Here is a 9,539-nt window from a genome sequence, read left to right on the forward strand (position 1 = left end):
CCGGGTATCGTTCTGGTGAATCTGCGCTGACACCCCTCCCAGGCCGATACTTCCCTCCTGAGGTGTGGGGGGGGGGGTGGTGGGGGGGCCCAGAACTGAACACAGTTACTCCAGGCGGGGTGTAACTGCCAGCGTCGCCCTTAGACAAAATGGTCAAACTTTTTTTTTTTGGAGCCTTTTCTTTGAGTTTAAGTAGTGTCAGCGAACGTTTCAGAAATCAAACGAAATATTTTTTGCTAATTTAAATAATAAACAACTTGGTTAAAAATAACATTATATGCAGAGAGTTGGTGAGAATGTGGAACTCGCTACCCACCCCCACAGTATTCAAATGAGGCAGACAAAAAGCAGGAAACTATAGACCGGTTAGCCTAACGTCTGTGGTTGGGAAAATGCTGGAGTTAATTATTAAGGAAGCAGTAGCAGGACATTTGGAAAATAATTTCTTCTCCCAGAGGGTTGTGAATCTGTGGAATTCTCTGCCCAAGGGAAGCGGTTGAGGCTAGCTCATTGAATGTATTCAAATCACAGATAGATAGATTTTTAACCAATAAGGGAATTAAGGGTTACGGGGAGCGGGCGGGTAAGTGGAGCTGAGTCCACGGCCAGACCAGCCGTTGAATGGCGGAGCAGGCTCGAGGGGCTAGATGGCCTACTCCTGTTCCTAGTTCTTATGTTCTTATAATTCAATCAAGCAGAGTCAACATGGTTTTATGAAAGGGAAATTATGTTTGACAAATTTGCTGGAGTTTTTTAAGGATGTATCGAGCAGGATAGATAAGGGGGAACCAGTGGATGTGGTGTATTTGGATTTCCAGAAGGTATTCGATAAGGTGCCACATAAAAGGTTACTGCACAAGATAAAAGGTCACGGAGTTGGGGGTAATATATTAGCATGGATAGAGGATTGGCTGACTAACAGATAACAGAGAGTCGGGATAAATGAGTCATTTTGCGGTTGGCAATCAGTAACTAGTGGGGTGCCGCAGGGATCGGTGCTGGGGCCTCAACTATTTACAATCTATATTAATGACCTGGATGAAGGGACCGAGTGTAACGTAGCCAAGTTTGCTGACGATACAAAGATGAGTGGGGAAGCAAATTGTGAAGACACAAACGGGATATAGACGGGCTCAGTGAGTGGGCAAAGATTTGGCACGGTGGGAATACAAGGTGGGAAAATGTGAGTTTTTTGGGGGCAATAGCCAGCAAAGGGGAAAGTCTAGCCCTCGGTTTGGCAAGTGGGAGAGTTCGGGGAGGTGGGGGCGGGAGGTGTTGATCTCCCTTGTTTTTCTTACCTTTTTCCGCAGAGCGGCGGTGTACCTGAGCGGGAACCGATCAAGGCTCGAGAGCGGGGATAAAGGCCAGAGCAGACCACAGCATACGCCCAGTGCCATCTCCTGGACGAGTTTTGATCGCCTGGTTGGGTCGGAGAGGAATTTCCCCAGATTTTTTTCCCCCAATGGGCCTGGGTTTTTAATCTGGTTTTTTTTGCCTCTCCCAGGAGATCGCACAGCTCCGGGGTGAGGAGAACTCTGCTGTGGGACATCACAGGAAAAGCAGCTAAATGATTGGTAGTGATTGTGGGCTAAGGTTTTGTGTTACGTTAAAATAGAGCGTAGAACAAAATTCTAAAAATGAACAATTCATTTAACTAATTTAATAAACTATGTAGGGTAAATACTTTGATTAACACTAAACGAATGAATTTAATTAAATAATGGGAGAACAGGAGATGTGTTGCTGCTGCAATATGTGGGAGCTTCTGGTCGTTTTGGTCCAGGGCGACTATATCTGCGTGTAAGTGTCTACGGCTCGACAAACTTTGGCTCCGAGTTAAGGGGAGGGAGAAAGTTACCGGGACCTTTTGATACAGGAGGCAGCCACAGCCTCTAGATTAAATACTTTCGAATTGACACGTGGTCCAGGGACAGGAGGGTGTGACTACGAGTGAAGCAGGTAAGGGGATCCAGGAGCTTGTATTGCACTAGCCTCAGTCCCCGCACTTGTCCAATAGATTTGAGGTTCTTGCAACCCTTGTGGACAAGTGTGCAGACTGCGGGGTGGACAGGCAGACTGACCAAGGCACTGTGGTACAGAAACATAGAAATTAGGTGCAGGAGCAGGCCATTCGGCCATTCAATAAGATCATGGCTGATCATTCAACCTCAGTACCCCATTCCTGCTTTCTCTCCATACCCCTTGATCCCTTTAGCCGTAAGGGCCACATCTAACTCCCTTTTGAATATATCTAACGAACTGGCCTCAACAACTCTCTGCGGTAGAGAATTCCACAGTTTAACCACTCTCTGAGCGAAGAAGTTTCTCCTCATCTCGGTCCTAAGTGGCTTACCCCTTATCCTTAGACTGTGACCCCTGGTTCTGGACTTCCCCAACATCAGGAACATTCTTCCTGCATCTAACCTGTCCAATCCCGTCAGAATTTTGTGTGTTTCTATGAGATCCCCTCTCATTCTTCTAAACTCCAGTGGATACAAGCCCAGTTGATCCAGTCTCTCCTCATATGTCAGTCCTGCCATCCCGGGAATCAGTCTGGTGAACCTTCGCTGCACTCCCTCAATAGCAAGAATGTCCTTCCTCAGATTAGGAGACCAAAACTGAACACAATATTCAAGGTGTGGCCTCACCAAGGCCCTGTACAACTGCAGTAAGACCGCCCTGCTCCTATACACAAATCCTCTCGCTATGAAGGCCAACATGCCATTTGCCTTCTTCACCGCCTGCTGTACCTGCATGCCAACCTTCAATGACTGATGTACCATGACACCCAGGTCTCGCTGCACCTCCCCTTTTCCTAATCTGTCACCATTCAGATAATATTCTGTCTTCCTGCTTTTGCCACCAAAGTGGATAACCTCACATTTATCCACATTATACTGCATCTGCCATGCGTTTGCCCACTCACCTAACCTGTCCAAGTCACCCTGCAGCCTCTTAGCCTCCTCCTCACAGCTCACACTGCCACCCAGTTTAGTGTCATCTGCAAACTTGGAGATATTACACTCAATTCCTTCATCTAAATCATTGATGTATATTTTAAAAAGCCATGCAAGTGTGTGTGGGGCGGGCGGGGTGGTGGGGGGCGGGGGGGGGGTAAGCTTACCCGGTGCCAGGGTAAAGGACATCTCCTCCGGGCTGGAGAAGAACGTGGAATGTGAGGGGGAGGAGCCAGTTGTCGTGGTACATGTAGGGACCAATGACACAGGTAGGACTAAGAAGGAGGTTCTGCTGAGAGAGTTGGAGCAGCTAGGGACTAAATTGAAAAGCTGAACCAGAAAGATAATGATCTCTGCATTATTACCTGAGGCACAAGCAAATTGGCATAGGGTCAAAAGAATCAGGGAGATCACTACCTGGCTCAGAGGTTGGTGTGGGAGAAGTGGGTTACAATTCATGGGGCACTGGCTCCAATACTCGCGAAAGAGAGAGCTGTTCCGTGGGGTGTACAGTTTTGGTTTCCATATTTACGAAAGGATATACTTGCTTTGGAGGCAGTTCAGAGAAGGTTCACACGGTTGATTCCGGAGATGAGGGGGTTGACTTACGAGGAAAGGCAGACCAGGTTAGGCCTCTACTCATTGGAATTCAGAAGGATGAGAGATGATCTTATCGAAACGTATAAGATTATGAGGGGGGGCTCGACAAGGTGGATGCAGAGAGGATATTTCCACTGATGGGGGAGACTAGAACTAGGGGATATGGTCTTAGAACAAGGGGCCGCCCATTTAAAACTGAGATGAGGAGGAATTTCTTCTGGTGAATCTGTGGAATTCTCTGCCCCAGAGAGCTGTGGATGCTGGGTCACTGAATATATTTAAGGTGGAGATAGACTGATTTTTGAGCGATAAGGGAGTTGAGGGTTATGGGGAGCGGGCGGGGAAGTGGAGCTGAATCCATGATCAGATCAGCCATGATTGTATTGAATGGTGGAGCAGGCTCGAGGGGCCGAATGGCCGACCCCTGCTCCTATTTCTTATGTTTTTAAGAGCTACAGGTCTATGGACCAAGAGATGGAAAGTGGGATTAGGCTGACTAGCTGTTTGTCGGCCACGCGGACACGATGGGCTGAATGGCCTCTTTCTGTGCCATAAATTGCTATGATTTTCTCTGATTAATTTCCTCTCGTGCAGCTCGGTATCAAATTTTGTTTGATAATGACTCCTGTGAAGCATCTTGGGACGTTTTACTACATTGAAGGTGCTATATACGAACATAAGAACATAAGAATTAGGAACAGGAGTAGGCCATCTAGCCCCTCGAGCCTGCTCCGCCATTCAACAAGATCATGGCTGATCTGGCCGTGGACTCAGCTCCACTTACCCGCCCGCTCCCTGTAACCCTTAATTCCCTTATTGGTTAAAAATCTATCTATCTGTGACTTGAATACATTCAATGAGCTAGCCTCAACTGCTTCCTTGGGCAGAGAATTCCACAGATTCACAACCCTCTGGGAGAAGAAATTCCTTCTCAACTTGGTTTTAAATTGGCTCCCCCGTATTTTGAGGCTGTGCCCCCTAGTTCTAGTCTCCCCGACCAGCGGAAACAACCTCTCTGCCTCAATCTTGTCTATCCCCTTTCATTATTTTCAATGTTTCTATAAGATCACCCCTCATCCTTCTGAATTCCGAGTAAAGACCCAGTCTACTCAATCTATCATCATAAGGTAACCCCCTCATCCCCGGAATCAGCCTAGTGAATCGTCTCTGTACCCCCTCCAAAGCCAGTATATCCTTCCTTAAGTAAGGTGACCAAAACTGCACGCAGTACTCCAGGTGCGGCCTCACCAATACCCTATACAGTTGCAGCAGGACCTCCCTGCTTTTGTACTCCATCCCTCTCGCAATGAAGGCCAACATTCCATTCGCCTTCCCGATTACCTGCTGCACCTGCAAACTAACTTTTTGGGATTCATGCACAAGGAGCGCAGGGCAGTCATCGTCCTGCTGCCTAAGAAGGGCGATCTCCGCCTTCTTAAGAACTGGCGCCCGGTCTCCCTCCTCAGCACGGACTACAAAATCTTCGCCAGGGCGATGTCTGCTCGCCTTGGTGCCGTGCTGGACCACATGATCCACCCCGACCAGTCCTACACGGTCCCGGGCCGGACAATCCACGACAACGTCCATCTGGTCCGGGACCTCATCCATCATTCCCAGGAGGCTGGTCTGTCGGTCGCCTTCCTATCTCTCGACCAAGAGAAGGCGTTCGACAGGGTGGATCACGACTATCTGCTCGGAACTCTGCGCGCTTTCGGGTTCGGGACGCATTTCGTCGCCCGGATCCGACTTTTGTACGCCGCCGCGGAGTGTCTGATTAAGGTTAACGGGTCCTTGACGGCGCCCCTTCGCTTTAGGAGAGGGGTGCGCCAGGGATGCCCCATGTCCGGCCAGTTATATGCCATTTGCGTGGAGCCTTTCCTGCGCCTCCTGCGGACGAGGTTGACGGGACTGGCTCTGCAAGGGCCGGGCGTGGAGGTCGTCCTCTCGGCTTACGCCGATGATGTGCTCCTCGCGGTAGAGGATCCCGCTGACCTGCGGAGGATGCGTGAGTGCCAGGAGATTTACTCGGCCGCGTCCTCCGCCAGGATCAACTGGGAGAAATGTTCCGGACTCCTGGTGGGTCAGTGGCGGGTGGACTCCCTGCCGGAGAAGCTCAGGCCTTTTGCCTGGAGCACAACCCATCTCCTCTATCTGGGAGTCTACCTTAGCCCCAACGAGGAAGCCTGGCCGGTGAACTGGCAGGAGCTGGAGGCCAAGGTCGCCGCTCGCCTAGGGCGCTGGACAGGACTGCTCTGAGTGCTGTCCTACAGGGGTCGAGCGCTAGTCATATACCAGCTGGTGGCCGCAATGTTGTGGTATCGGCTGGTCACTTTGACCCCTCCCCCTGCGTTTGTCGCCAAGATACAGAAGAAGCTGGTGGACTTCTTCTGGAACAACAGGAAGCACTGGGTCTCTGCCGCGGTCTTGAGTCTCCCGCTTGAGGAGGGCGGTCAGTCGTTGGTGTGCGTCAGCACCCAGCTCGCGACTTTCCGTCTTCAGACCCTGCAGAGATACCTTTACGTCGAGCCCCCTCCTAGGTGGTGTGCTCTGGCGACGTATTTCTTCCGCCAGCAGCACGGCCTCAACTGCGACACGCAGCTACTGTTTGTGAACTTGGGGGTTGTCAGGACCACCCTCCGGGAGCTGCCTGTCTTTTACAGGGACCTCATCAGGGTCTGGAACAAAATCTCCACCAAGCGCAGCTCTCCGCCGGCTGTGGCCTAACTAGTTTTATACAGCTCAAGCATAACCCCTACTGCTCTTGTACTCGGCTAATAAAGGCAAGTATTCCGTCTGCCACCTCGATCCCGTTATCTTAGCTGTGAGTTCTGTCGGTGAATGTGTGTGTGCCGATATAAATAATCAGGAAGGCAAATTAATTGTTAACCTTTATTGCCGGGGGGAGGAGTATAAAAGCAGAGAAGTCCTGCTACAACTGTACAGGGCGCTGGTGAGGCCACACCTGGAGTACTGCGTGCAGTTTTGGTCTCCGTATTTATGACGATACACACTTGCACTGGAGGCAGTTCAGAGAAGGTTCACTCGGTTGATTCCAGGGATGAGGGGGTTGACTTATGAGGAAAGGTTGAGCAGGTTGGGCCTCTACTCATTGGAATTCAGAAGAATGAGAGGTGATCTTATCGAAACGTATAAGATACTGAGGGTGCTCGACAGGGTAGATGCAGAGAGGATGTTTCCCCCTCGTGGGAGGAATCTAGAACTGGGGGGGGGGGGTATAGTCTCAGAATAAGGGGTCGTCCATTTAAAACGGAGATGAGGAATTTCTTCTGAGGGTGGTGAATCTGTGGAATTCTCTGCCCCAGAGAGCTGTGGAGGCTGGGTCATTGAATATATATACGGTGGAGATGGACAGATTTTTGAGCGATAAGGGAGTGAAGGGTTTTGGGGATCGGGCAGGGAAGTGGAGCTGAGTCCATGATCGGATCAGCCATGATCTTATTGAATAACGGAGCAGGCTCGAGGGGCCGAATGGCCGACTCCTGCTCCTGTTTCTTACGACACTGATCTCTCTCTCTCTCTCTCTCCCTCTCTCTGCAGGCTCCAGACTGGAATGCGTGGGGCCTTTGGTAAGCCCCAGGGCACCGTGGCCCGAGTCAACATTGGCCAGGTCATCATGTCCGTGCGCACCAAGACCCAAAACAAGGAGCATGTGATCGAGGCTCTCCGCAGGGCCAAGTTCAAGTTCCCTGGGCGCCAGAAGGTAACTCGGCGACGGTTTGGGGAGTGGGGGGGGGTATCCTGTACTGAAAGGGTCATATGTGCATCCAGACCTCCGTAAACCGGACGTTTTTGCGAGGCGCAATCTGCCGCCGACTCGGTCAAGGATTCCAGATTTCAGGCGAGAAAAGTCGAGTCTCAAGTCCGGACGCCGACCAAACTCTTGATTTCGGGCCTCGCCCGGCTTAAAACCCGGCGAGGATTCCGGATTCCGGACCGCCGGTTTTCTTGGCTGAAATCCGGGAAGCCCCGAAAGCTGGAGCGGACTCTGTCCCCGGGGATTTGGATTTCGGGCGTTGTACCTGCCGTCGGTTCCTGGCCTGCCCAGGGTTGAGTGGTTGGTGGGGGGGGGGGGCCTTGCAGTCAATTAAGCCGACCGGCTTTTTGTCTTGTCGAATGCCGGTGTGCAATGGCTGCATACAGTAACACTCTCTGGTTGTGTATGTGCTTTGTCTCTCCATACAGAGCGCTCTAAGGGACCTCTGAGACATGTGTAAACCGCGGCCACCAGCTTGAGCTGTGAGGCGTGCGCGCTTTTGGGGTGGAATTGTCGAGTTTGTCCACCTCGACGCGGCTGTGTGCATCTGCTGTCTCCTGTACGTAAGAAAAAGGAGCAGGAGGAGGCCCCTTGAGCCTGCTCCGTCCGCCATTCAATAAGATCGCGGCTGATCCGATCATGGACTCAGCTCCACTTCCCTTGCCCGCTCCCCATAACCCTTCACTCCCTTATCGCTCAAAGATCTGTCTATCTCCACCGTAAATATATTCAATGACCCAGCCCCCCACAGCTCTCTGGGGCAGAGAGTTCCAAAGAGTCACGACCCTCAAGAGAAGAAATTCCTCCTCCTCCATCTTAAATGTGTGAGGAGGACACAACAAATCTGCAAAAGGACACAGACAGGCTAAGTGAGTGGGCAAAAATTTTGCAGATGGGGTATAATGTTGGAAAGTGTGAGGTCATGCACATTGGCAGAAAGAAAAATCAAAGAGCAAGTTATTATTTAAATGGAGAAAGATTGCAGAGTGCCGCAGTACAGCGGGACCTGGGGGTTACTTGTACATGAAACACAAAAGGTTAGTATGCAGGTACAGCAAGTGATCAGGAAGGCCAATGGAATCTTGGCCTTTATTGCAAAGGGGATGGAGTATAAAAGCAGGGAAGTCTTGCTCCAGTTATACAGGGTATTGGTGAGGCCACACCTGGAGTACTGCGTGCAGTTTTGGTTTCCATTTTTACGAAAGGATATACTTTGGAGGCAGTTCAGAGAAGGTTCACTCGGTTGATTCCGGAGATGAGGGGGTTGACTTAATGAGGAAAGGTTGAGTGGGTTGGGCCTCTACTCATTGGAGTTCAGAAGAATGAGGTGTGATCTTATCGAAATGTATAAGATTATGAGGGGGCTCGACAAGGTGGATGCAGAGAGGATGTTTCCACTGATGGGGGAGACTAGAACTAGGGGGCATGGTCTTAGAATAAGGGACCGCCCATTTAAAACTGAGATGAGGAGGAATTTCTTTTCGGTTGTAAATCTGGAATTCGCTGCCTCAGAGAGCTGTGGAAGCCGGGACATTGAATATATTTAAGACAGAGATAGACAGTTTCTTAACCGATAAGGGGGCGGGCAGGGAAGTGGAGCTGAGTCCATGATTGGATCAGCCATGATCGTATTAAATGGCGGAGCAGGCTCGAATGGCCGACTCCTGCTCCTATTTCTTATGTTCTTATGGGTCCCTTCTTCTGAGCATTGCGATAGTGTTGTTCAATGCTCAGCATCCCAGCTTTACATCTCTGGCCGCCCGTGTCGTTTTAATGTCGCGCGCCGGGTGGGGTGCGAGTGGCTGGGGGGTGGGTTCCTGCTCCTGATTACTGTGTGGCACTTAGTGGTTGTGTGTGTGCTGCACTCCACAGTGGAATATCACTTGGGGTTGGGGGGGGGGGTGGGGGATACATTGTTGGTTCACATCAAGAGGGAGTGCGATGTGGTGTCGGTGTGTGTGTGGCCTCTGCTGACCTCTCTACCTCCCCCCTCTCCCCTCAGATTCACATATCGAAGAAATGGGGATTCACCAAGTTCAACATGGCGGACTTTGATGACATGGTGGCTGAGAAACGCCTGGTTCCTGACGGCTGTGGGGTCAAGTACATCCCCAGGAGAGGTCCTCTTAACATCTGGCGTGCTCTCCACGCCGTGTAAATGTGGCTTCCTCAAAGCGTTTAAAAATAAAAAAAAACTATAGACAGTG

The 9,539-nt window shown here is 50.7% G+C and overlaps 1 protein-coding gene and 1 non-coding gene across 2 annotated transcripts; both read left to right on the forward strand.

Moving 5' to 3' along the window:
- The first annotated feature begins 7,086 nt into the window (after window positions 1-7,086).
- On the forward strand, window positions 7,087-9,539 carry LOC139251697 (large ribosomal subunit protein uL16-like). The gene is made up of 2 exons (XM_070873267.1): window positions 7,087-7,278; window positions 9,335-9,539. The coding sequence occupies exons 1-2, from the start codon at window positions 7,129-7,131 to the stop codon at window positions 9,488-9,490; spliced, it is 306 nt and encodes a 101-aa protein (XP_070729368.1). The 5' UTR covers window positions 7,087-7,128; the 3' UTR covers window positions 9,491-9,539.
- Window positions 7,653-7,788, forward strand: LOC139251705 (small nucleolar RNA SNORA70). Its single transcript, XR_011591399.1, has one exon. It is a non-coding gene; the product is annotated as a small nucleolar RNA SNORA70 (small nucleolar RNA).

Source organism: Pristiophorus japonicus, unplaced genomic scaffold (assembly GCF_044704955.1).
Source record: "Pristiophorus japonicus isolate sPriJap1 unplaced genomic scaffold, sPriJap1.hap1 HAP1_SCAFFOLD_432, whole genome shotgun sequence".
Taxonomy (NCBI): Eukaryota; Metazoa; Chordata; class Chondrichthyes; family Pristiophoridae; genus Pristiophorus; species Pristiophorus japonicus.